This window comes from Zootoca vivipara, chromosome 6, assembly GCF_963506605.1.
Source record: "Zootoca vivipara chromosome 6, rZooViv1.1, whole genome shotgun sequence".
NCBI lineage: Eukaryota > Metazoa > Chordata > Lepidosauria > Squamata > Lacertidae > Zootoca > Zootoca vivipara.
Window position 1 is genome coordinate 20,893,258 of NC_083281.1, and position 27,526 is coordinate 20,920,783.

Consider the following 27,526-nt stretch of genomic DNA (forward strand, 5'->3'; position numbering starts at 1 on the left):
TCTGGAGACTTTCTAGAGCCCAGCTCAGCTCACTGGATTCCACCAATGGCTTATCACAAGACTTATCATACTCCTGGGACGACACCAAGTGAGCACCGAAAAGCCTCGGTCGTGGATCTCCAACAGCTCCCTCCTCTATGAGAGATCGAAGGGATTTGGGGGGGGGGGGAGGAAGAGGAAGACAGGCAGAAAGAGTGGCGGATGTTTTTTGTTTTGTTTTAATAGGAACCAGATATTCCCAACTTTGCAGTGGAGGGAGGCAGCTTTTGCCTTGCGGATTCTTCTTCTTCTTCTGTAAAAGATCCTCTCGTTCCCATTAACTTATAAACATGATTTACACTCAGTCTCTGGCAGCAGGAGGGGAGGAGGGCATGCAGAGATTTCCCCAGCCACCTCCGCAGAGGGCGGCAGCGGGAGGCACGTGGGGCAGGCGTCTTTCTCTCTCTCTTGCTATGGTCCCGTGGAGCATCTCCGTGCAGAGGAGACGAGGTTTGGGACGGCGAGGGGCGAGCAGCGCCGTGACATCCAGCAGACGCAGAAGCCAACAGAGGGCATACTTCCTGCAAAACCCTTGATGGCAGGTGGAAGGAGAGGTGTAGGTGTAGGGGGGGGAGACTGAATGAAAAGCAGAAGGCAGCAGAACAAAAATGAAATCCTGGACTTTTAGAAGACTCGATTTGGGGGCTGCGTGGATTGAATAATGTAAAATATATATATATAGGAGGGCAGCTTGTGGGTTCCCAAACACTCCCTGGACACACTGCAGAAAGGTTTGAGGGAGTCCTGGGGGTGAGCTTTTAAAAGCCCTGGAGGCTAAAGACTAGGATACACTGACATTTTATATTTATATATATGTAAAAAAACCTTCAAAAGTCCTGCCTCTGCCCTTCCAGGCTGGGGGGGTTCCAGGAAGAATTATCGGAATAGAAAGGAAACACAGGGAAGGCAAGGGGGGGGGAGAAGCACCCACAGCGTGGCACAGCCCCATTGCAAAGCACCCCGTCCCTGGGTGCAGGGACCGCGTCCTCCCATGCCAAACCCAAACCGTTGTGCTCCCCCCTTGCTGCGTCAGTAGCCGCAGATCCCCTAAGAAAGAAGAAGAGGCGCTCCCCCCATCCCCGAAGCAGCACCCCCCTCTAGTGGCAGCAGACAGGCAGAGCAGCGATTGCAGCTGCTTAGGCCATGGGTGCCTTTGGCTCTTGCAAAAAAACCCCCCGTACCTCGGGGGCAGAAGCCCAGAAGGGGAGCTGGGAAGAAGCCCCTCCCCCCCACCCAGACCCCTGCCCCCAAGTTCCCTGAGAACCAGCTAGCTGCTCCTTGCGGGAGGGAGGAGAGGAAGCTCTCGGCACCCCGACGCGTCCTGCTCCGTCCCCTTGCGCACACGCTCCCCGGGTCCCGCACCCCCACGCCCACCCCATGGAGGCGACCGCTAGCCGAAGGAGGATGCAGGTGGCGGGGCAAAGGGGGTGCGAGCTGCACTGAATCAGTGGGGGTTGGAGGAGGAAGAGGAGGAGGAGGAGGAAGGGCTGGCGGGCTTAGCCAATGGTCAGGCCAAAACCGCACTGGAATTTGTTCTTGCGGTGGTTGAGGAAGGCGCCCATCGCCAGCGTGAGGGGCAGAGGGAGGAGCTTCTTCTCCAGGGCTGCTCCTACGATCCAGTTGCTGTCGACGGAGCCTAAAGGGAGAAGGGGGAAAGCCGTGGTCAAAAGCAGTGGAGGCTGGCCAGCAGAATGAGGCGGGCCCAAACTGTAATTCGTCTCCGTGGAATCGTGTGTCCCTCCCTCCCTCGTATCATGTTCATACATTTATTTGCATTCAGAGGCTGCCTGGGGTCCTTTCTGCCCAGAGGCGTGCCATAATAATCTTTTTAGGCCCTCTGCCTGGTTCCCTGTAACCTCACTTCTCACAGGGAGGGAACTGCCAGAAGGCCCTCGGAGCTAGACCTCAGTGTCCGGGCTGAACGATAGGGGTGGAGACGCTCCTTCAGCCATCAGTGGACTAGGCTACTCCCTTAAATTAAGAGTGTGCACCTTTTACTCCAACTTGTTCATATACATTCATTTTTATACCGTGAGATCATCACTCTGGAGTCAGAGACCAGACGCCCCTTCCCAAACCCCGGGAAGCTTCAGCGCAGCATAGGGAGGCATGATGCTACGACGGGGTCCAAGGGCCCTCCCTCCACCTTCCCAAAGCCCGGCCAGATTTGGGAAGGAAGCAGCAGGGCTCCAGCACCCTGTCAGAGGCTGGGCGTCTCCTTCCCAGAGCCTGGGAGGCTTCTGCCTTGCTTAGGAAGGTGTGATGCTCCTGTGGGCAACGTCGGCCCCCCAATCACTCTCGAAAGCTGACGCTACTGGCCCCAACCGTTTGCCTACGAAAAATTTCACTGCACACCACTGTTTCTGTCCATTTCTCTTGCTAGAAACAGAACTGAAAAAGTACAGGCGTATCTGGGTATTTGATGCCGACACCTATTTCTAAGTATCCTTCCAAGGCCTCTGTCAGAGGATCGCCTAAGGGTCCGTTGTAAAGATACAGCAGAGGATGGGAAGAAAACCTCTGCTTCCAGTGACCATCCGAGGCTCTGGCTTTTATTAGCTGCCCTGCCCGCTTCACTAGCCAGCTCTGGGGGTTACCATCTGCCACTGGGTCGGGCTGTGTGCATGTACATGCCACAAATGCCACAGAGATCACACCTGGGACCAGCATATTCAAAACTGAAGCAAAAAGGGAAACTCTCAAGGCAGGTCTCCCCACCACCCCTAGTTTGCGGTCTAAACCGGGATGGAGATGGATGCCGTACCTCTGAAAAGTAGGTTGGCTTTGGGGAGGTCCAGCTGGTAGCCAAATGTCACGCTCGTGTCCTGCATGCGGGTGCTGGCTTCAAACTCCACCCCCACTTGCAGCTGAAGGACACAGAAAGGGAAAAGGATGAGGAGGTGGTCCAAGGAAGGAACACTTTGCACCAAGAGGTATTTTGCTTTATTCTTGGCCCCACAAACCATTTCCAAGCGGCCACTAACCTGATCACTGGCTTTGTGGTAATACGTGGCGTGTGCTCCGGCCTGCCCTACCGTCAGAGTCCCAATCCAGTTAGGTGCTGGGGGGGGGGGGGGAATAGAGAAAGAATCGCTGAGAACCCAGGAACTAAGTCTCTCCTTCGGAAAATATTAGGCCTGTTCCTCCATGGATCTGTCACTGGTCTTTAGCAGCTGAAAAAGCATGAGTGGCAGGCCTGTGACCTCGTAGGTCATGGGTCGGCAAACTAAGGCCCGCAGACTGGATCAGGCCCAATTGTCTTCTGGATCCGGCCTGCGGACGGTCCGGGAATCGCTGCATGGATCGCCAGTGCGTGTTCTTTCCCTCTCCCTCACATGACGGCGCCGCGTCCCTCCCTCCTGGCTTCTCCCTGTCCTGCCTAGAGGAGGAAGGGGGCTGGGCTTTGTTGGTGCCAGCAGTAGCAGCGCTTGAGCGGCCGCCATTTTAAGCAGCCCCTCTCCGGAGCCCTTTTGCATGCCGCTCATCATCCCGCCACCCCAGCCACTGGAGCTCATAGTGCTCTTGCATCAATCCCCCCCCCCAAAAAATATAGTCCGGCTCCCCACAAGTTCTGAGGGACAGTGGACTGGCCCCCTGCTGAAAAAGTTTGCTGACCCCTGTTGTAGGTGCTGCTGGGACCCCAACACCAATCTGCCCCCAGCAGCACGGCCAATGGTCAGGAACGGGGATTGGAGTTGTGGTCTAGCAACACCCGGAGGGCCAGAGGTTCCCCACCTCCGAGCTACAGGGAGCCACCATAAAATTGTAGAGTTGGAAGGGACCCCGAGGATCTTCTAGTCCACTGTTTCCCAAACTTGAGTCTCCGGCTGTTTTCAGACTACAACTCCCATCATCCCTAGCTAGCAGGACCAGTCGTCAGGAATGATGGGATTTATAGTCCGAAAACAGCTGGTGACCCAAGTCTGAGAAACACTGATCTAGTCCAACCCCCCACGCAACGCAGGAATACGCAGCTGTCCCACGCGGGGATCGAACCTGCAAACCTTGGCATTATCAGCACCACGCTCTAACCAGAAAATGATGAGGAACCCTCTTGCCTTTGCGCCCTACTTATGGGCTTCCTGGCAGTGTTTGGTTTGCCACTGTTGGAAATAGGATACTAGACCTGGTGGGCAAGCACAGTTCATCTGTCCTGGCCCCGCCCTGACCCACAGCAAGATTAAAGGCTTTGAGCATTAGGGGCCCAACAAAGCAGAAAGGTAGCATTTCAAATACATGATGCTATACATCAGGCATCCCCAAACTGCGGCCCTCCAGGTGTTTTGGCCTACAACTCCCATGATCCCTAGCTAACAGGAGCAGTGGTCAGGGAAGATGGGAATTGTAGTCCAAAACATCTGGAGGGCCGAAGTTTGGGGATGCCTGCTATACATGATATATATAAGCAACTGCATCAAGGCCACAGAGAGCACCATTTTCCTGCATTTGACCTCTCGGCATCATTCATGTAGTAGCTCCAAGGAAAAGCATGTTGGACATAGTTTGATTTTTTTCCTTCCAGTGCCCAGAATTGACATAGGCTGAAGTCCTATGAGATTTCCAGGTATAGGGCGGTATATAAATTCAATAAATGAATAAAAAAAATTAAAAAAAGCTCTACAAAAATCAAATGTGACTTATTTCTTAAGTAAACCTGCAAAGGTGAAGGTCTTCAAGCTAGCACTGGTCATCCCGTCCCTCCACCGCATGTTGAGAATCAGGCATGTTATCTTTTTCTCTCTAAAAGAGTTGAAAATTGCAACCTAATCCTTCCTGCCTCTGTCTTTGAGAGACAACCCTAATCATCTCTGTGTACATTGGTACCAAGGAGGGCTAAGCAGTGAGATACGCAGAACACAGTTCAAATCGGCCCTAAATTCTGCATACCATTCCGCATCTGTGCTGTTTTTACGTATGAAACTGTTTTCACTGCTTCGGGATACTTTGTGGGAACTGTTTCACGGGTGGATCTGGCAGGCTGTGCCAGTACCTGTATACTTCCCAGCAAGTGACATGACGGTTCCCTCCTCTCCCGGGCGGCGATGGTATACCAGCTCCCCACCCAGCGCCAGGCACGGTGTGATGCTCTGTAGGTAATGCGCCACCAGGATCCCTGCGGGGCAGAGAGGAGAAGGGATTGGTCAGGACCTGACAGGTAGAAATACAGCCACATGGATCATACCCTCAGGACAGAGGGACCCACGCCAAAGGCCAGTCTAATGAGGAGAGGAGAATGGGAGCTTTCTCACCTGAACCCACTAAGATATCGGGGTTCCCTAGCGTGACGGCTGCAGTGAAGTCTGCGCCCCGGAATTCCCCATCCACCTGCCAGTTCACGAATTTTGATTGCTGCGTCTGGGTTGCCGGGGGGAGGAGAAACATTTGTTTTATTTGGCACAAGGAATTTGGCACGCAAGGGCCACACTGAGCCACCACGTGCTGGGAGACACATGGGGCAAGAAGTCAGTTGCCGGTAGCCACTGTCAAGGCATTAGGAGATGTCTAGTACACAGCCTGGCCTTGCATGCAGACACACCTTCTCCGAGGAACTGAGGCGGGAGACGCCGACAGGCTGAATCGCTATCAAGTCATACAACAGGGAATCCCTGGGCCGATGCCTTTCCCCACCCTCGCGAATCCCCAAATCAAAGAGGGAACGTGGAGAGAGCAAACTAAGAGGGGGAGACGCTGCAATTAAAATATAAAAATAAAATAAGAAAGTCTCCTCAACCAATCCTAAGCAATGGACAGAGATTTATTAGTCCACTAGTCAGTTGGTAGTCGTAAATTAAATGAGAATCTAGTTTTGCAATGCAGGCCTCCTCCCTGGTCACCTGAAGGCAATTCTGGCTCGCCATAGGTGATCAAGAAAAGAGGGATATTTACAGGCCAGCAACATACCCCATGACCCAAAGGACCCAGGGCATACTGCAAGGCCTGGATCTGCAAGAAGATGGCGGCGGCAGCAGCAGGACCTGTGGGAAGGGAGAAGAGGAGGAGGAGGAGGAGCTCAACCAACAACTCAGTACCTGGAAGGCCACCTTGGAGCGAACTTTGTTTGTGAGTTGGTGAATGATCTGTGCATTGAGGCTGCCACTGTTGTCCATGTCTCCCACCAGAACGGGGAAGGCCTGAGGCAGAGAGAGGAACAAAGGCACATTCAAAGGGTAACCAAGAAGTAACTTGTTTAGGTAGAGCATTTTATGCTGTGTCTTTCCACAGTACAGTCATACCTTGGAAGTCCGTTTGACTTCCAAAACATTCAAAAGCCAAAGCACGGCTTCTGATTGGCTGCAGGCAACGCTGTTGAACATTTGGCTTCCAAAAATAGTTTGCAAACCGGAACACTTACTTCCGGGTTTGCGGTGTTCGGGAGCCAAAACGTTCAGGAATTAAGTTGTTCGGCTTCTCTTCCAAGGTACAGTCTACAGGGAGGCTATCATAATTACATGAAATACAACTCGGAGAACAAAGTAAAGTAGTAAGAATAAGAATAACAGACACAAATTGCAGGGGGTTGGACTAGATGACCCATAAGGTCCCTCCAATAATTCTATGATTCTACTATCAGAACCCTCAAATTACCAGTCAATGAGTACCCAAATACAACTATTTTAACTTGAGTTATACATTTCGCTTGATTTCATTTTGTTTCAACTCTATTTTATTTATTAAAATACTTATAACCCATTTTCTAACCAAAGATTTCAAGACAGGGCACACCGCTCATTAGAGCAAACTGCAAATCAGGCATGGATTAAAAAACAAAGTAATAAATAATCTTAATGTGATCAGTGGCCATGGCAAAAGTTAGCGCAAGCAGTCACTAGAAGCTTGAGTAACAAAAGTTATGGCCAGAAGGATCTCAGATTTGTGTTTCTAGGTCGTGTAAAAGTTGTTCATGCTTTTGTGCACCATCCCAGAACCTTTTACTGCGGGTGATTAAGTAGTATTTTAAATACATAAACTCGGAGAATGTGATGCGGACTGACACAGATGAAAGTGGACTGCCAGTCAGGATGACCCAATTATTCAGCTGCCCAAGTTGCGCAGAAAACAGCACCTATTGTTTCTCCCCACCACAATGTGTGCAAACGTACCTCTGTGGGGCTCAGCTGCTTTGTCCCTACGTAGGTCACCCCAAAGTGGTAATTGGAGTCACCAACCGTACTGAGAGCCACCGTGTGATTGACCTAAAGAAGGCAACAAATGTGCGAAACACCAACATGAAACTAAGATGCAGGAATACAGCAAGCCAATGTGTACCAAGTAAGTCCATCTAGCCCAACACGGACTACACGGACTGGCAGGGATTTCAGACAGGGGTCTCTCCCTAGTCCTATCTGTAGATGCCAAGAAATGAACCTGTGTCCTTCTGCATCCAAAGCAGATACTCTAACACTGAGCTACAGCCCTCGGCAACCGCTTGCCAGATCGCCTGTGGTGAGCGATGACTGCTTCCAGGTAACCACACATTGAAGCCTTTGTCAATTCAGAGTGTTTTCTCTCTCTCTGTCTCATATTTTAGGCTGATGTACCACAAATACCAAGAACAGACAGGACTGGATGGGCAGTTAAATCAACATTTGCATAGGTTACTGCAAAAATTGTTGCTTGCAAAAATGACTAAGGGCAAAAAACAGGCTTCCTGACCCTTTTTATTTAATGCAGCCCCAGGGGTTCCATCTTTTGCTGGAACTCCAGCTCTGGTGGGAGAATCCCATGTGGGTGAAGTAGGAAACAAGCAAGCCCAGTGCTTGTGCCCGCTTGGGTGCTGCAAACCATGGTTTACTGTTACAATAGTTTTTATCCGCCTCATTCGCTGAGTAAGCCCATTGAAATCAAGGGATAAGACTTAGTTAGATACAACCCAAAATCTCTAGAGTGACTCTCTCAAACTGCCTGCAGATTCAAAGGAGTCACCCTTACCTGGAAGTGGTTGCTGAGACCTTTGTTCACTGTCAATTTCACGCCCTCCATCTGGATGGGGAATAATTCTGAAACAGAGAGAAAAGAGGGTGTCAGATCATCAAGTGGTCATGTTTTGTCCTTTCAAGCTCCCCTTGCTCAAAACAAAAGCAATTAGGGCCTCTCCCAGAGATGCCCAGTGTCTGATCACAGGGAATGTGTTCAAATTCCCACTTTGCCGCAGTCTCGTCCTAGCCTACCTCTCATTGCAAGGCTAATGAGAGAGAAACCAGCACCTGCAATCTTGAGCTGCTTGAATGAAAGGCAGGACATGCTACAGGCAATCGGGAGAGTGTGTGGAAGTGTTTTCCATACTGGGTGTTGGCACGAACAAGCAGGTAAAAACAAAAAAGGGTAAGCAGGCAGAGCCGTGAGATCCAACCTTCAGGCCTCTGGCAGGAAACCTAAGAGACCAAACAGCTTTTGGAAAACAGAAGGTCTGATCTGCAGCAGCTGAAGACTGGTCTAGTGTACACAGGCAACAGACTGAATTGGTAGAATAGGCTGCACCACTTCAGGCTGTGTGTCTCTGCGGAACTGCTATTTTTGGATGCTTTCCTTGCAATAAGGGGGGGGGACCTCCTGCAAATTGAATAACAAAATTGGGGTAGCCAATGTGATGACCTCCAGGTGTTATTGGACTGCAACTCCCATCATCCCTGACAACTGGCTACACTGGCTAGGCCTGATGGGAGTTGGAGGATACAACATTGGCTGTCCCTGAACTAAATTATCATGGCAGGGAGAAAGGTTCCAAGCTAGCCCCACTCCCGGATGTGCTCGTTTTTCGCTTGCAAGTTTTCCTTGCAGGGGTACACATACAAAAAGTGATTCCCACCCACCCTCTAGCCCGATCCGTATTGATCTAACCACCTTGTTCCACAGGCCTTAGACTGTTTAAATGAAGAGTTGGCACTCGGCATGGAAGGAAGCAAGGGGGCCCATCAACATTCACACTACATAAATGAATGAAACGAGTACCGATACATTGTGCCTACTGTTAGCCTTTTTCCCACAAGAAACAAGAAGTCAAAAGGAAACGGTCTCCTTAACTCTGGATTAGAATCATTTTTTTAAAAGCGCGTACGAAGATGGGAAGCAGATTCGGGAAAGTGGCAGCCTCTCTGAAACTTTCTGTCTAAGGAATGGAATTTTATGGCCAAGCTATCCTTGGCCATATAACAAGCAATATACATCCTATGCTAGGGAAGGGGAACCCAAAGGCAAAGGGGCAAAATGCAGCCTCTTTCTGACCCCTGGAACAGTGATACCCTCTCAAAATGTGTCTGCAGGGTTTTTGGAATAATTACATGATAGCTATTTATATAAATACTCTGCACAGCCAAAAGACATAACAGATTACAGGTGGCAGCCATTTAGGCGTGTCCAATTGACATGCAACTGCTGACACACTGATCTTTTTGACCTGGAAGAGGGCAGAACAGGGGTGGGGTGGGAGGCGGGGCATACTTATGCACGCTCCGTTGATGCGCACAGGGTCCGGGAACGGAACCCACTGCCTGTACAGAGCCACGCTCCAGTGTCTGGTGTGACACCATAGCATATAGCAGCCTTGCTGAAGCCAAGCCTAGGCCTGGTCAGTGGCTGGATGGGAGATCAGATGGGAAAGGCAAAGAAAGCCTCCACAATGCTCCATCATGAAAGAAAAGCAAGAAATGAATGCAGGAGGACTAATAAAAAGAATCAAGCATTTACCACAAAATCAAGGATTGTTAAAAAGTGAAAGAAAACGGCATGTCATCATTACCTTCGCACTTATACGTATGTCACTTTAAGCTGCTCAAGCACAGAGGGTTTCTCTCCCCATGCCATTATATCCTCACAGAGACCCTACACGGTAGATTAGGGTGGCATTGTAACTAGCCCAAGATCACCCAGCAAGTCCCACAGCTGAGTGGGGATTTGAACCCTGGTCTCCCAGGTCTCAGTCTCACACACTAAACACTCCACTGCACAGATGTAAAACTGAAAGCCAGCAAGGAATTTTCAGTTCTTCTTAGAAGAAGTTTACAAATAATACCAGCGCTGCTATCCCCATATTGCACATCAAAATGAGGCAGGCATGGCTAAGGTCACGTGGTAAGTTCATGGCCAGGGGTCAGCAAACTTTTTCAGCAGGGGGCCAGTCCACTGTCCCTCAGACCTTGTGGGGGCCAGACTATATTTTTTTTGGGGGGGGGGGTATTAATGAATTCCTATGCCCCACAAATAACCCAGAGATGCATTTTAAATTAAAGGACACATTCTACTCATGTAAAAACACGCTGATTCCTGGACCGTCCGCGGGCTGGATTTAGGTGATTGGGCTGGATCCGGTCCTCGGGCCTTAGTTTGCCTACCCATGTTCATGGCCAAGGGGAGATTTGAACTGGTGTCTGCCTTGGCAGCTCCTTCTTAGCCACTGAGAAGAGATAACAGATCAGAGTCTCTGCCCACCTTCTGGCTAACCAAGTCTTTAGCACACATCGCTGCTGGGTTATCATGAAAACATAGCAATGCAGCTTTTGCTTTCAAAATAGAAACAGGAGTTCTCACTAATTTGATGGGAGAACTCTCAGAGCATGTCTTACTTCCATGCTCCCAAGATCCAATCCGAAGGCACATAACAGGTCTGGGTCTGCTCAGTGCCTGGATGAAACATCGTCTGGATGCAGATTTCATTTTACATGATGGAGCATGCAACATGCATGAAATAGTAATTAAAATTCAAGAGAGGATGCCAGTGCACAGACCAGACACACCAGAGACACGCTCTAAACAGGCAACTTGCATGGCAAAATATGAACTCAATAAGCTGCAAATCCGACAACACGGAGAAACATGAGCTTCTTTTGTTTTAGGAGTACAAGAGTCCCGTGAGGTAGATGCTGCCTTCCTTTGCCATGTGCTGCAGGAGCATTTTACCTTTGCATTTGCGGTGACACTCCTCGAAGGTGCCTGGGTTGGGAAGCTGGTCACACTTGTCTTCTGTGGCACGATCTGCTGCTGGGGGAACCAGCCCGCTGACAGGGGGCATGGAGAATCCCGGTGGAACCGATACGAGGCCAGAACCCGGCCCTGGCACGGCAGCAGGGGGCGCTGGGGAGCTGGCAGCCAGGACATTACCCATGGCGAGGAGCTAGGGAGAAGGAAAGAACTGCTCAAGTGGAAGGTTTCGTTCAGGGCCTTCAGAAGTAGCCATTCTTCAATGTGACAGCCTATGCTCTGCAATGAGCAAAAGTTGGAATATGGCCACCAATTCCTAGTATCAGCTTCAACGAAGCAGACCGATGCCCTGGGTCAATCTGCTTCCACTGGTTGCTGACCAGTGGCAGGACTCAGATAGAAGAGACAGAGTGGTATCCTGGCTTAATATAGGACAGGGTTGTAGCTCAGTGGTAGGCTACATGCTCCGCATCAAGGAGTCCCCAACATCTCCAGGAAGCGGTGGGGGAAACATCTCCCTGAAACCCTGGCAGATCTGATGTGCATGTACGGTAGCTGCTGACCACTCTAAAAGACACACCAACATCACACTCAGAACAAGTCTAGAAACAAGCTTCTCCATGATTCCCCACTTCAGGCTATGGGCCTGTAGTACAACATCTAGGGACCCACAGTTGGGGGAAGGGTGGTCTAGGAGTGAGTGGAGATAGATCAGCAGCACAACCCAGTATAAAGCTCTTATAATAGTGGCCTAAAAGCCTGAGAGTATTTAGCTCAATACTGTGTACACTGTTTGACAAAAGCTCTCCAGGGTTTCTGCCAGGGGCCATTCACAACCCTACCAGGAGATGCAGAGGACCGAAACTGGGACATATGCCCTACCACTGAGCCCCCTTCTCTTTAAAAGGGAGCACTTCTGAAGTAGCAGGGTATACATGCCAAGAACCACCTGGCCTGAAATGCTTTTACAGTACAGTAAGAGCAAAAGAAGGGGAAGTTTGCGATACTCAAGACTGCCGTCCTGTGCAAGTGTCTGAGCTGACATTCCCAGGACAGGCTGCAGTCATAGGAAGCTGCCTTATACCAAGTCTGACTATGGGGATCCACCCAGTTCATTAGTTCATACTGGCTGACAGTGGCTCTCCAGGGTTTCAGAAGTGTGTGTGTTTTCCCACAGCCGTACCTGCAGTTGCCAGGAGACTGAACTTGTCCCCTTCCACATCCAAAGCAGATACTCTAACCACTGGGTAATCCGCTCATCGGATCACCTGTGGTGAGGTGGTGAGAACTTCCAGGCAACCATGCAATGAAACGTGCGTAAATTCAGAGTCCTACCCTCTATCATATTCCAGGCTGATGCACCACAAAGCTGGCAACAGATCTCCAAGTTTTCAGCCAGGGGATGTGGGAATCTCTCCCAGTCCTACCTAGAGTTTCCGGGAGACTGAACCTGTGCCCTTCGCCATCCAAAGCAGATACTCTATTAGTAAGCACTCGCCAGATCACTACTGGTGCTCGAGGGCACTTCCAGGTGGTCCTGCGATGAGGCTTTGGCCAATTCAGAATTCTCTTTTATATTCCAGGCTGATGCACCACCAGGGGCTCTGGAGTTTGAGGCAGGAGGTTTATACCTGGGGGGAGGGGGGTTGCTGCAGCCTGAATCTGGGACCTCCTACGCGGAAACCACATGCTCTGCCGACGAGCTGCGGCCATTCCCATGAAAGCGGGAACCGGTGGCTTAGGCCGAGGGAGATCCTCGAAGCAGGCAGTGGGGTGCGAGGGATTCCCACCCCCCACCAGCACCCCTGGGCCCTCCCCCACCCTTGGGCCCATCCTCTCCCATAGCTCCTCCCTCCCACTCCCCTCACTGCAGAGTCCATTTTGGTTTCCCCTCCTTCCACCCTCGCGTGTCTGTCTCCCTCCCTGCCTGCTTAGCTGCCCTCCCTGCCCTGCCCTGCTTCTCCGCCCTGCGCGGCCTCCCCTCCCTCCCCACTCCGCCGGAGCCCCGCCGCCCGCCGGTCCCGGACTCTCCTGCCCCGTTTCCAACTCACGCGGTGGCGGCGGCGGCAGGAAGAGCAGCAGCAGCAGAGAGAGCCGGAGCCGGGGGACACCCGAACCCGCCTGCCCACAAGCCCCGCCCTCCCGGCGCCGCCATTGGCCAGCACCACCCGTGCTCGCCCTCCGCCGCGGCGCGACTGGCTACTGCGCACGGAAGCCTCGCCCCTCAGGCAACCCCCCCCCATGGCTCGCAGGCATGTCCGTGTCCCGCCGCTTCCGCTCCAAGGAAGGGCTCCCTATTGGTTGGGCTCGCCGTGCCGTCCGCCCCGATTGGGCCAGTTATGGGAATGAATCTGGGCTCCTCTCGGTCATTGGTCCATTTTTCCGCGGGGCCGCCGCGTCCCCATTGGTGGTTTTTCGAACGGCACTGGGGATAGGGTTCCCTGCTGTCTTGTCACTGGCTGCTTTTCTTAATAGAGAGGCGGAACGCCCCCCGCTAAGCAGCAAGGTCAGCTGCGGAGAACAGGAGCAAGGTCAGGTGGCCACCGAGCTTAAGGGGCAGAGTAGCCCGCAAAAAACCATAGAGTTTGATAGGTGGGAAGAAAACCCCACGGGCGGCGCCATCTTTGTGAGCGTCGTTGGGTTCCGCGCGCCGAAGGTTTCCATAGTTACCCACATGGGAGGCTTGCAGGATCCTCGTCTTTCCTCAAAGTCAGGCCAACGCCCAGAATGTTGATATATTCTCATTCTCTCTCTCTCTCTCTCTCTCTCTCTCTCTCTCTCTCTCTCTCTCTCTCACACACACACACACACACACACACATATATATGGAGATAGAAATTGCTTCTTCCTCTCAATATATATTCATGGGAACTGTAGTTTACCCTACACCGGGCTACAATTCCCAGCACCCTGAGCAAACTGTACTTCCCAAAAGTCTTTGTGAGGAAGCCTCGTGCTTTCTACGTATGTTGTGGGTGTGATCCAAGGCTAATTATCTAGGCGTCAAATCGGTGGACGTCTCCGAACCCTCCCCAGGACACCTAGCCCACGGCAAGATAACAAATCAGGGACTGTTCAGGCCCTCCTAACCCACAAAGCATGATGCTGTCATTACGAGGGTTTGAAAAACATTTATTTTTAAGAAACATCAATAAAAAGTTTATTTAAAAAAGAAGAAAGTCCATCTGTGTTCCCACTGAGATCTGTCCATTCAGTGTCAAGCAAAGGCACGAAAAGGGCATTGAGGGTAAGGGGAAAAGGCATCTTGTGTTTCAATCATTCCTTCCCTCAGACCCTGAGATTCATGGCATTAGTGTTAAGATCAGTGAAGACAAGAGGAACAGGTAGTAAAAAACAATCGTAATCACAATAAAAAATCCTGCAGCGCCAATCTGTACCTGCGCCCAGGGGAAACAGCAGCAGTGGCAAAAAAGCAACAACTATAAACAGCAAACCTACAAAACAACCCTTCACATTTTCAGATCAGGAGCCTGGAAACCCGGGCGGCTCCTGAGCTCTTGGGGAACAGATTCACAATTCAAGTAGCAACCGGAGCCTGAGCTATAGGGAAATCATGCCAGCGGGAGTTTGTGGCACCAACCTCCCCACTCAAAAGTGGAAATTCTGAAACATAGAAAGATCTCCATGTATCCTCTTACGTGGGGCTGGGAGACCAAGGGACCTCCAGGCATTGCCAGACTACAACTCCCATCACCACCCCTTAGCGCTAGCAATGCTGGAAGAAGCTGTTGGGAGGCCAACAACAACTAAAGGTCCATAAGTTTCCCACCCCTCATCTAATCCAAACTTCTGGATAGTGACTAAATCTAGATGGGAGATTGATTGATTGATTGATTGATTGATTGATTGACTGACTGATTGCCAGATGTGCTGCAGACACTTGAAGGCTTCACAGTGACATCGTACTGCAACAGTCCCCACCAGCCTAACTGGTCCTTGTTGGGGTAATAGGCGATATCAGGCATAGCACTCCAAACTTGGGCTTGTGGAAGAAAGTGGCCTCTTGCCAGCAACACAGCAACAGTAACCTGCGCCTGACAGCTTTTATAGGGAGCTGCCACACGACATATTTTGCCCAACTGATGTGAAGATCCTTCCTTGCTGTTCTCCCTGCAGTTCCCTCCTTTGGCCAGAGCCAAGTGAGGCAGCACAAGCTGCCTTGCCACCCTTCAGGTTCCAGGATTTGGCATGGGGTCGAGTCCTGATGACGTGCCGCAGACCCAACGAGAGGATTGTTATGCACAGATACCTGTGCAAGTCCATCCCGTTTCCAACCCCCTTGCTAAAAAGGCTGTCACAGCTCATATCCTTGGCCTAGTGCTAAATTGGCACCTTCAACACTGCAGTTGGGAGGTAGCCCAAGCAGGGAAGTCCTAGCCCCCCCTTTTAAAAAAGCACTCGTTGTAGGGACCTGCCCAGCCACCCCTTGAATACCGCCGCAGGAGGAGATGCCACTTGCCCTTGGCTCTCTACAGTAAGGCCACGAGGCATAGTCTGTTGCAGCTGCAACCTCCTGGGGTGTGTGCATATGGTTGCTTGGGGAGGAGAGCTCAGCTTTCAACAGCAAAAGAGACCCTATCTTTTGCACTCACTCACATGGGGAAACCCCAACTCCCTGGGGCTGGCAGTGTATTTGGGCAAGGAGGGAGCAATACTCTCGGGTGCTTGGTTGGGGACGCCATGCGCAGTCAGGAGCGCATGCCAAGATTGTTTCGAGGACACAATGAGAAGCGGAGTACCCGCGACAAGTTGACCACCCCGTGGCTGAGGAATCTAGCATGTCAAACCCAAAAGATGGCTAACACTGTGGTGGTCGTTGCCAGGCACCTGGCAGGCATTTCTTGTGCCTTCTGGAATGAGCCTAAACATTCACCAAGGCGTGATCATGTCACGTGAAGATAGTTCCAATCGTATCTCGGAGTCTGGTCTAGAGAGAAAAAGCTCTCATCTGGTGGTGTTCCTGGATTGTTCTGTTCCAGAGTGCAGACGGAACTGCGCGACTGAATCTCCCCCACCCCGACACACATGGAAAACTCTCCACCCAGAGAAAACTAGATGCTGGGGGAGTCTAGAAAAGACTTCTTTCCAACATGCCCATTTTCTATGTGTAGGATTCTTTTCCCTTTTGGGGGTGGCAAGGAGCAATCAGGCAACCTCCATCTGCAATACGAAGAGGCACAGCCCAGGAGTCGTCGTTTTACCAGGTACCAGGCATCCTCCAGGCAGGAAAGGTTAATACAGGGGCATCATGAGAAGGGGGGTAACCTAAGGAGGTATAAAATCCACCTTCCACCCCCAACTGGCTTTGGCAGGAGTCAAATAGGGGGGAGTCCACAGGGGGAGATACTTGGCCCTGCATCCACGCATGGGAAGTAGTTCTGAGGACTCTGGATTCTATTGTCAACGTAGCATTTGTCCGACAGCCAGATGGCTCAGGGTCAGGGAAATTTGGCTCAGGAAGGTCCACTAGACTTTGGGGGAGGCTGGGAGGGTATAAGCCGCCATCAGGCCCATTTCAAAAGACAAAAGATGAAGGCACTACGTATGTTTGGGGGACAGTCCCTAGCTCTGGCCTGGCTGGAGAAGGAACAGAAGGAATGAGAAGACCTGCTTTGAGCAGGATGTGCTCCTGCCCATCTAAGGCACATGAGAAACCCAGAATTTTCAAGGGAACCACGCTGGGCATCTAACAGGGGATATACCGTCAAAAGAAGCAGCATCTCTCCAGGACCAGCGCAAGATACAGCATCCTCATCTCTGGGCCTCGGGTGGAAATCCAGCCTCAGGGCTCAGACATACATAGCCCTGGACATGATAAAGGCCTTGTCGGTGGACATGGCAGCCTCTTCCTCCGTGGCTGCGAAGGAGAGCGCGTCATAAATGGGGTTGATCTGGTCCAGATATTCGTCCTCCATGCTGGGACCAGCGTCTGCCGCAGCCTCTCGCTCTTCCAGCGTTGGCAGCTCGTGGTATCGCGGGGCCTCCTGCAGAGGGAAGGAATGGATTGGTGGTTGGGGGGGGTATTTATTTAACTGCTGTCACCCTCCCCCACATCCCTTGTTGCATCCCACCGTTTACACTGAGGTGGGCGGGAGGCTGTGATGGTGGATGCGGGTTCCTGAATTCGGTTCCCAAAGCTGGAGGCTTGGCTTGGAGACGGGAGCAGCCAAATCTGGACTGAAGTGGAGACCATGCTGCTCTGATGACCAAGCCAGGGCCTATAGTGTGGCCACATTCACACCATGCCATGGCTTCCCCCATGGAATTCTGGGAGCTGTAGTTCGCTAAGGGTGCTGAGCGTTGCTAGGAGACCCCCTATTCCCCTCCCAGAGCTGCAATTCCCAGGGTGATTTGGCAATCAATCCCTCTGCAAAGGGAACTCTGGGAAGTGCCTATATGTGACGGGAACAGGGGTCTCCTAACTACTCTCGGCACCCTTAACAAACTACAGCTCCCAGAATTCTTTGGGGGAAGCCATGACAGTTTAAAGTGGTATCATAGCTCTTTAAATGTATGGTGCGATGGTGGCCAGGCCAGGCCAACTCAGAGGCATCATCCTGACTGCCAGTCACAGTGGTCAACATTGCATGCTCTCTCTGTGCTGAGCTCAGCTAACTTGGCCAGGCCCGAGCCCCAGACTAGGAGGGTCCTAGCTAAAGCTGTGGGGGCTGGATAAACATGAACCCTAAGGAGGCGTGCCACAAGGGACTTGTGTCACAGTCTATGTGGCACCTATTTCTTGTTCTTTCTTGTAATTGGGGCTGGCCCAAGACATTTTGCTGCCTGAGGCAGAGCAACAACTGCTGCCCCTCCCTCACAAGTCAAGGCCTCCAAAGCTCACCAAGATATTTTGGGACTTAATACAATAATAAAATAAATAACAGTTCATGGTCCCGTCAAAACACCACAATTCAGCTGTCTGAGATGGACATTTGACACTGTCCAATGGTTGGGCAGGCCCTCGCGGTGTTGCCTGGTCGTGTGCACAGAATTAGTATATTGATTCTGAAGGTAAAGTAAAGGGACCCCTGACCGTTAGGTCCAGTCGCGGACGACTCTGGGGTTGCGGCGCTATCTCGCTCTATAGGCCGAGGGAGCCGGCGTACAGCTTCCGGGTCATGTGGCCAGAATGACTAAGGCACTTCTGGCAAAACCAGAGCAGCGCATGGAAACGCCGTTTACCTTCTCGCCGGAGCGGTACCTATTCATCTACTTGCACTTTGACATGCTTTTGAACTGCTAGGTTGGCAAGAGCTGGGACCGAACAACAGGAGCACACCCCATCGTGGGGATTCGAACCGCCAACCTTCTGATCGGCAAGCCCTAGGCTCTGTGGTTTAGACCCACCCATGTCCCTCTAGAGATTCTGAAGAGTACCTGGCAAACAAACATATCTGCAGCCAGCCCAATTGTGTTGGAAACACAGGTCACCGTTTCTGGGAGCAGCTAGTTTGAAGGGCAGATCTGTTTTGACCAGCACTAAGAAGCACCATGCAATCTAAGAGGCAAATGCCAGGATCCTAAGCAATGCTGCTGTGAATCCAGGAGCACAACCTCAGATTATAGGCAGTGTAATGCTTTGGGGATGCTGAAGCAGCCCCCCCCCCCCGCCCTCTGCTCCCTACTCATCCCGCTTGGTCCCCCTTTCTACATTGTAGAAAACGCACCAAGCCTTGCCCACAAGTTTGCAAATTAATTGCTACGTTTTTCAGCCATAAGGACTAGAAACTTGAGGACTTTAAAAACAAAAAGGAAGCCATGAGTCTCAGGATTCTCTGGTGTGTACTTGACAACCAAATCCCACGCTCTGAGAGGCGTGATTGCAGATGGGCAGGATACATCCTGGGAGTTGTGTATGTTTGCTATACTGATCTTCCTCATGGGGCCCCAGGGTCAGCATGGGCTATGGTTTCTCTCCAAGGCAAACCCAAGAAGCTGAACCTCAGGGTGTCAGAGCAGATACCATTGCAGAGGGCTCGGTCTCCTTGATTGCACCCCTTGTGCTCAACACGGGATCTTCCCTAGAGAAAACTCCTTGGCTCGGGCTCCCCCTCACCTCCATTGCGGTGGCAGCGACCCCACCAAAGAGATCGTCTGTGATGCTGGGTTCATAAAAGGGTGCTTTGAGCGGGATACTCTCAGCCTCACTGGGAGTGGGAACCTGGAATAAACCAGAGATGTGGGATGAAGACGGGAGGGGGCAGCCTGAACTGCCAGAGAAAGCCAAGAGAGAGAAAGACCTCCCTTCCCAGAGTCAGAATAAATTCCAGGATACTCTCAACCAGAGAGGGAGAGAGCCGTCAGCTCACACAGAATTGCAGGTAGTTCCCTCCCCATCCATCCCTGGTCGCCTTTGCCTGCCTAAAGAGCTTCTTAAGACTCAGCCAGCCACCTCCTAATTGGCTGCAGGAAGACAATTGCTGCAAGCTTCACCAAAGCCTCTGTCATCTCTTCGTCTTCAGCCAGCCATGGCAGGGCCATGCGTATCCTGCCGTTTCATGCAAGCACTGCACAGATGCGGGGTTTTTGCTCTGGGAGCCAATGTTCATTGGAGACTCCCAGCGTTCTGGTTTTTATTTTTTTTAAAAGCAAGTTGCTAGGCCTTATGGTTTGCAAAGAGAGCTTCGCCCGAGAGTGGGCAACGCCTGCTGAAATCACAGCCTAAGAAGCCCTGCTGGGTTAGGTGGGAGGCCCACTGAATCCAGCATCCTGTTCCCACCGTGGCCAGTCAGGTGGGAAGCTCAGAAGCAGGACCTGAGCACAACAGCAGCCAGAGGGAGTAAATAAGGCTTCCAGCGACAGAGAGAACATGCATTGCCCCACTGAACTCTTCGCCTGGCCCCAGGAACAGCAGAAACAGAAGGGAATAAGCCAGAAGCAACAGATATTGCATGCACTTGCTTGATCTTCAACAGTGAACAGGTACATTAAAATCCAGCTTTTCTCACTTCAAGGATTATTATGATGATGATGATTATGATGACGGTGATGAGTACAAACACAGAGTACAAACAGCCCTGGAAATTAGTAGGCTGATGATTGCTAAGCATCCGAGGGGTGGGTCTTGGCTGTGCAGGACCAGCACCAAGGACGACATTGCCAGGCAGCTGCTGCTGAGCCCTGCAAAGTCTGCTCCCTGCATTCTCTCGCCATTTCCCACCACACCTGGAAGGGACCTTGGCCAACACCAGCTACAAAGGCAGCTACAATGGCTCAGGATGCCTAGAGGCCATTGAGGTAGGTAGGACATCGTTTTGGGCAGTCTTCACCAACCTGGCACCCTCCAGAGGTTCTGAGCTGCAATTCTCATCAGTCCCAGGCAGCACGCCCCACTTCGCCCAGAAGCTCTTTGGGGGCAGGAGGGGGGTCTATGTTGGGCCAACCAGTGTCTCTTAGCCTAACGTACCTCATGCAGTTGGCAGGTAGGGCCAGGGGTGGAGAAGGACCATTTGTGGATACAGGGAAATGGGAACCATCATTAATACCAGGGTTGAATAGACAGAGCCTCCCTTGCCCAATTATACCCAGTGAGTTTTATGGCTGAGCCGGGAAGGATTTGAATCCATCTCCCTCTGATACAGGTCCTACCCACTTTCGTCCCGGGCCCCAGCTCTACCCTAGAAATTATCACCTGGGATCTGCAATTCACGTGGGGATACTGTTATAATTTTGTCCCCCCAAAACCAGTCTAAGAGACTGAAAAAAATAACCCCATGTATCAGGAGCATATCCTGGCTACTTCAAGCCACAGATACTTACCGGTTCTGTTTCGTCAGACAGCTGGCAGGGTGGGGGCGGCTTGTAAGCAGGAGGTCCTTCCTGGCTGCAAAGAAAGCAAGAAGGAAGACAGTCAGGTGAGGATGTAAGCTGCCAAACCACTGACTACCAGGGCTGGCTGGCTGGAGATAATGTGCTTTAATGTGCTTAAGGTGGGTCAAGGGAGCCATGGACTCAGAAAGGTTGAATATCACTGCTCTGGGTAGTGGGTGTTAATCTGAGTTTAGATTTGCACCCCAATGGGTAAAGAGATGCCAGCGAAAAGGGCCACTTACTCACAAGATGGTAGGCCAGATTGAAAGGCTTTGTTGACACCAACACTCTGGTCCTCCAGATGTTGCTGACCTGCATCTCCCAAAAAAGCCCACCCAACGCTGGACAACGGTCAATGGCTGATGGCAGCTGCAGTCCAACAACATCTGGCAGGCCAGAGAGCCTCTGCGATAGAGAATCAAAATGGTAGGCCTATGATAAAGGAATAGCAAAGGACCTAGGCAAACAATGCAGATGGGAAAGTGCAGAAATAATTACATCCATCGCCAACCTGGTGGCTTCCAGATGTTTTGGACCTCAAAACATCTGGAAGCCACCAGGTTGGCAAAGGCTGAGCCAATCCCCTAGAAATTTGGATCGCTGTTCCTGCATTGTAGACCCACCATCTTGATTTTCTATCGCATCTGTGAACTAAACCGTTTTCATTTGGTCAGTTTAGAGTTGTGTGAGCCTGCGGTGTTTGTCGCCAGCGACACTTCACCCACCTAATCTGAACCCAGACCAACCATGGCAGGAGGAAGAGGAGAGGTTATCCCTTTCTTGCTGTGCCCTGTTGCCCATCTCCCAGGCCCCCTGCGCTCTATCTGGATCCTGGCCCTCAGCCCCGAGCAAACTGAGCCACTCACTCGTCGTCCTCGCGATCCATCCGGTTCTTCTGCTGCTGGCGGCAGATCAGGATGCCGGTAGCCACCACGGCCACGGCCACAATGGCCGCAATGAGGCCACCAATGATCCCCCCTGTGGTGCCTGCCCCTTCCAGGTTGGGCTTATCTGGACAAATGAAAGAAAGAAAGAAAGAAAGAAAGAAAGAAAGAAAGAAAGAAAGAAAGAAAGAAAGAAAGAAAGAAAGAAAGAAAGAAAGAAAGAAATGTTGTGAATCGGAGGCCCATGTGAACATGTGTTGTGCGTCAGGCTGCTTTAGGGCTGGGGGAGCTTTGTTCCTATAGTTGTTGTTGGGTGGCATGGCCAAGATCAGGGGTGATGTCTGGAGCCAGAGTCAGGCATATATCAGAAAAAAACAACACCCTGTGTCATTGAAGTTAACTCTTTATTCAAAGAAACCAAAACAGTGCAGGGTCATGTTGTGCGGATGCCTGATTATTGTCTCCCAAAGCAACTACTCTACTCTGAACTTAAAAATGGAAAGCGTAATGCTGGAGGTCAACAAAAGAGGTTCAAAGACTCTCTCAAGGCACATCATCTTACTCGGTTACGAGGGATCACCAAAGAAGAAGAAGAACAAGAAGAAGAATGATTCCAGCAACTCTTCCCGGTAGGTCTTGCCCCAATGAGGCAGCTGTGAGGACAGAAGGTCCCTGCCTTCTCACTGCTCTCCAAGGTTCATTTGCCTGGTTCCTTCCCCAGCAGCATAAGGCTCCATCGTCTTGTCTCTCTTTACTGTGCCCTCTTCTTTTCTCTGCATGTTCTGGGAGTTCAGGCAGGAGGGGAGCTGGTTGCAGCAGGACGGAGGGACTCCCTACATTCTCCAGCAGCCGGCCTCATCTGTGTCTCCTGGCCCTCTTCCTCTCCCACCTCTGATTCTGCACTGCTCTCTGCCCCAGCCTCTTCCAGCTCACGAAACCCTGTTGCCTCTTCAGCTTCGGGCAGCTCCTCCCCCCAGTCTGCACCCTTTGACCAGTCAACGCTGTCCCGCCGTCAATAACTGGCTCTGGGCCTTCTTCCCTTGGGGGTTCCCCAGCTGGTGCCTCCCACCACTCCTTTGCACCCAGCCATGACAGGTGAAGGAAGCTGTAGTTCCGTAAAATGTGGCAGGCTACAAGTTTCCCATTTCTGACATACGCAAGACATCAAAACCTTCCTCAAACATTCAGAAAATCCACCACTGTGGCACCCAGGAGCAGAGAAGCTGTAGCTCTCCAGATTCTGCCAGCCACTAGTCTGATCCAGCAGAGATCTTCTTATGGTCTTAGGAATGATGGGAGTTGTAGTCCAACAACATCAAGAGGGCTGCAGCTTCCCCCCTTCTGGGCTCCTTCCCAGGTCAAATGATAAGTCTGCATGGAGCTGGCACCAAAACGCATTTTAAAAAGCAGGCCTAAGGGTGATGGCCACACAACTGTCATCTGTCCCTGGAGTCACCCAATTCCACCAAGTAGATTTCACAGATGAAAATCATTCTTTAAAACAATAAATCCTGAACCAAGGAATCCAAACTGTGCAACAGGAAAAGGTGAATTCAGCGACTTGTGTAACTTACGCAAAAAAAGGAGGGAGGGAGGGAGGGAGAGCGCTTGCGTGATTTCCTTTCCTTTTCACAATTTCCTACAAACATGGGGATGGGGCAAGGCCTCTGGTTATTGGAAGTCTCTTTCAGCAACTGCTGCTTCTGAGATTTCAGCTAGCCAAGTAGGGCTCACCTCTTTTCAAGCCGGTGTTTACAACCTCTCTGTGGCAGGGGTGGGAAACCTGCGGCCCTCTCATCATTCCTGGCCATTGGCTACGCTAAACTGGGCCTGCGAGGCAGCTGGAGCTCTGCAACATCTGGAAAGCCAGAGGATCCCCACCTCTGCCCATGTGCCTATATATATATTCCTCCCATCCGAAGATAACAATTCATGCAATAGATGATGTGGATTCTAGTCCGCAAAGCACCATGCCCCCAATACATGTCTAAATCTTTAAGGTGTCACAAGACCCGTTATTGCTTCTACTGAATTGTGATCATAGAATCGTAGAGTTGGAAGGAACCACGAGGGTCATTTGGTCCAACCCTCTGCAATGCAGGGATCTTTCTGACCTACGTGGGCCTTGAACATGCAGCCCTGAGATTAAGAGTCCCATGGCTCTTATAAACACACAGCCCTGAATCTCATAGAGGAGAGGGCTCTCAGTGGCTGCCAGCCACAACGGCTGTGCTCTGCTTCCACAGCCAGAGGAAGCAAAGCTTCCGAATACCAGTTTATGGAAATCGCAGGAGGGAAGGGTCTCTCTTGGGCTCAGGTCAAGCCTGCAGATTTTCCCACGGCCACCTGGGTGATCCCATGTGAGAATAGGATGCTGGATGATATGGGCTGCAGGCCTGATCCAGCAGGCTCTCCTTATGTTTTCATGTAAACCCAGAGCAGGGCTTTAACTGGCTGGGATTCTAGATCGTGTTTTTTATTATTATTACTTCTCTTACTCTCCAATCTTCAACCACTAGGTGGCACCTTAATTCTACGCTGCAGATTAGCAATTGCAGGGGAGTTGTGCTAGTTACTGGCAGATAGGAAGGTTGAATGGACTGTGATTCACACCACAGAGGGAACACAAGCAGTCCGGTTTCTGTTCTCCCCTGGTGCCCCCACCGCACACATCCCGCTGCAGTTTCAGGGATTGGACCTTTGGGAAAGGATGAGGGCAAAGCATTCTTCCAAGTTGGAATTCCCGGCCATGGGAAAAGAGCAGGGAGGGAACACCAAGAGGCTCCCCCAAGACCCAAGACTAGTTCTAGGGATGGCAATCTACTGATTAGGGAGGGCTGCATTGTTATTTATTATTCTAGTACTTATTAAATTTATGCGCCGGCTCATGAGATAAAATGCAAAGTAAAAGCATCAACAAACTAAAGCAAAGACGTTCAGGGTGACGTCATCCATCGCACAGCTGCCCTGTGCAAAATAAGGCACATCGGCACCAGGAGAATCTCAGCCCTCATAGTTTTCAACAAATACTGGTATATATATCTGCCACTCCCGTCCTGAATTGTTTGTGACGCAACAAATGGCTGCAGGTTTCTAGCTCTCAACACTCGGAAGCGTAGGGGTGAACCGCTGACAAAATCTCGGAAGGCGCAGATCAGGATTTCCGCTAGCCAGGTTGCCTTCCTTTCACCGCGGTTAGCAAGGAGTGATATAAATTATGCAAAATAGAGATGTATGGAGGCGAATGAGCTCAGCGTGCATAATTCATATGGCCTGTAATGCGCAGCTTTTCTTCGGCACACAATTGATGTTTTAAGCATAAGGGTGAAGGCAGCCCTGAGAGGGGATGAATGCTGGGATTTTGCCTTTCATCTCTCCTCAGCACTTTGAAGAGAGTGAGGCCTGGTGGATTCAGTGTGTGTGTGCGTGCACGCGCATGCATGCATGCGCACAGAGGTGCATGGTAAGTTTCCGGGTTACAGGCCCCTGTTCTGAAAGGGGGAAAAAAGAACGAGGTCCAGCGGTTAAGCTAAGGTCACTGACCTTTTTTGGCCAGTAGGCGCGTTTAGGGTTTCAAGAGAGTGTTCAAACAACTCTTACCTTCCCGCCGCAGCGGTACCTATTTATCTACCCGCACTGGCATGCTTTCAGACTGCTAGGTTGGAAGGAACTGGGACAGAGCAACAGGAGCTCACCCCGTCTTGGAGATTCGAACCACCGACCTTCCGATCAGCAAGTCCAAGAGGCTCAGTGGTTTAGACCACAGTGCCACCCGCGTCTGAGATGGGACGTGGGCCTGACTCACCATAGGTTATGTTCTTAAGTGTTGGGTCTCTGCGACTGCACTTTTTTACTGGCCTACCAGGGAGAAATGAAGGAAATGATGGCATGTGTGTTTGTGTGTGCTTGCATCTCTTTTCCTTGCCAGGCAAAGTGCCCACTGCTCAATTTCCGCCTGCTTAAGAAGGCGACAACCCCTGTCGTTCGTCACTGCCGTCAGACGCTCTGGGGCTTTTCATGGCACAGGGCACCCCGGCTCTGCCCATCACATGCCAGAAGCTCGCACAAGGCCCATCAGGAAAGGAAAGGAAAGGTAGCAAAACACACATACGCACCCTCAACACACAGAGAAAGTGTGCTCCTGTGCCCTCCCTTGCAGTGGAAACTTCATCAGGACTAGAACATTTGTCCTGGCTACCTGGGGCTCAATTTTTATGTATGTTTCTCTCTTTCTGGTTCAGACTTCATGCATTCTGTCACTGGGTGGCCTTGCACAAAATCGGCATCAGCTCCCTTCTGCATTATGGGGGTAGTAACTACTACTTCACAGAACTGTGAAAATAATGTACATGGGGATAATGAGACAACGCATGAGGAGCACTTTTAAATGAAATTAGAGTCGACAGCAGACTTTTTTTAAAAAAAAACCCTGACCCATCTTGCTGCTGTGCCTTTAATAGCATCCCAAAGTGCAGAAACCTGAAAGCAAAGCTTTTCATGGCAGGACGATCAGCAGAATCACTTCGAAAGCCAGCTGATCAAGTGGCACACACAGGCACAGGAGCAGAGACAAGGGGGAATTTGGCAATCTTCAGCACTAATTAAAGGAGGGGTGAGGAACCTCAGGTCCAGAGGTCAAATATGGCCCTGCAAACCTCAAAATACTCCCTAGGCCAGGCATGCCCAAAGTCCATTTGGGGGGGCCTAATCCGACCCCTGTGGCAGTATATGTCCTGGGCTAAAATCCTAAAAAAAGCTCAGCAACTTCAATCCTAAAAAAAGCTCAACCATCTTGGTCGGCCCTCATGCATGGTCACTTCATCAAATCTGGCCATGTTTGAAAACGTTATAAGTGCCATGCTCTAACCAACTGAGCTATCCAGGTATCTTTGGATGGCGATAAAGACTCTTCATTGCCTGGATGGAGAGAGGAATGCATGGTTGCATGTAGAAACCTCTTGTCTTCAGATCAAGACTCTTGTATTATGGCTTCCTTCAGAAGGAAGGGTAGGATATAAACAGACGAAATAGCAATGATAATCTGTTGCTCCACCCAGTTTTGCTCTTCTGGAATGTGGCCCCGGAGGCGAATGTGGCCCTCAGGCAGAAAAGGCTTCCCCACCATTGATATATTATTATTGTTATTATATATTTATTGGTACGGCGCCATTTTCCCTGCCAGGAACACAAGGCAGCATGCGGATTTTTAAATAAAAAATCTCATTCCTTCTAGACCTGTGCTGGGGAACCTTTGACCTTCCAGGCACTGCTGGACTCCAACTCCCATCATCTCCAACCAACAGCTGAGGCTTATGGGAGTTGTAGTTCCACAACAGCTGGAGAGTCGCCGGCTTCTCTGGCCCCACCGTCCCAGATCCAGGGCAACTGCGGCCAACTCCTTCCTTCCCAGCAAAGGCCATCTGTCGCCTTCCCTTCATGTTGGGAGGCAAAAGCACTGGAGGTGCGAGATTGAGAGGTGAAACGCAGACCTCCGCGTGCCATCTTTTCGCTGCCAGCTTGCCGTGTTCATCCACTAACTGATCCCCTCCTTGGCTCTCCTGGGAGGACCCATAATTACCCACAGCCCCATCCATTATGCATGGGCCAGCTTGGAGCAAGTGCCGGCGCATGGCTTTCTTTCGCGGCACTCGAAATTATTATTTTCAAGCCGAGGAGCAGATTTCCAAAGGAATCCTTTCGACGCCGGCCCTGCTGCCAAGGAGTTGGGCGCAGCCAAGGATGCCCAAATCCAGGAGGGGAGGGAGAGCAACTTCCTGGCGTGGGTACAAAGAGGAGGAAGCGAGCCTGCGAGATCTGGGTTGCCCTCCCTCCCTTAGAGCAGGCTTGATCAACCTGGC

The 27,526-nt window shown here is 51.2% G+C and overlaps 2 protein-coding genes across 3 annotated transcripts in view; both read right to left on the reverse strand.

The window, feature by feature from the left end:
• Positions 1-1,402: 1,402 nt before the first annotated feature.
• Positions 1,403-12,729, reverse strand: TOMM40 (translocase of outer mitochondrial membrane 40). The gene is made up of 10 exons (XM_035120474.2): positions 12,137-12,729; positions 10,933-11,146; positions 7,969-8,036; positions 7,140-7,232; positions 6,069-6,170; positions 5,289-5,394; positions 5,030-5,152; positions 3,024-3,100; positions 2,804-2,906; positions 1,403-1,675 (listed from the first exon to the last, which is right to left on the reverse strand). The coding sequence occupies exons 1-10, from the start codon at positions 12,173-12,175 to the stop codon at positions 1,536-1,538; spliced, it is 1,065 nt and encodes a 354-aa protein (XP_034976365.1). The 5' UTR covers positions 12,176-12,729; the 3' UTR covers positions 1,403-1,535.
• A 2,116-nt stretch (positions 12,730-14,845) lies between these two features.
• Positions 14,846-27,526, reverse strand: part of NECTIN2 (nectin cell adhesion molecule 2) — an 83,041-nt gene continuing 70,360 nt past the window's right edge. Inside the window, exons 6-9 of one of the 2 annotated variants that reach the window (XM_035117521.2) lie at positions 21,651-21,795; positions 20,734-20,797; positions 19,031-19,135; positions 14,846-16,958 (exon numbers count right to left, since the gene is read on the reverse strand). In XM_035117521.2, the coding sequence (XP_034973412.2) occupies positions 16,764-16,958; positions 19,031-19,135; positions 20,734-20,797; positions 21,651-21,795 (509 nt within the window). In that variant the 3' untranslated portion in view covers positions 14,846-16,763. The remainder of the gene's footprint in view (positions 16,959-19,030; positions 19,136-20,733; positions 20,798-21,650; positions 21,796-27,526) is intronic. The other variant, XM_035117524.2, reaches the window with a different exon arrangement.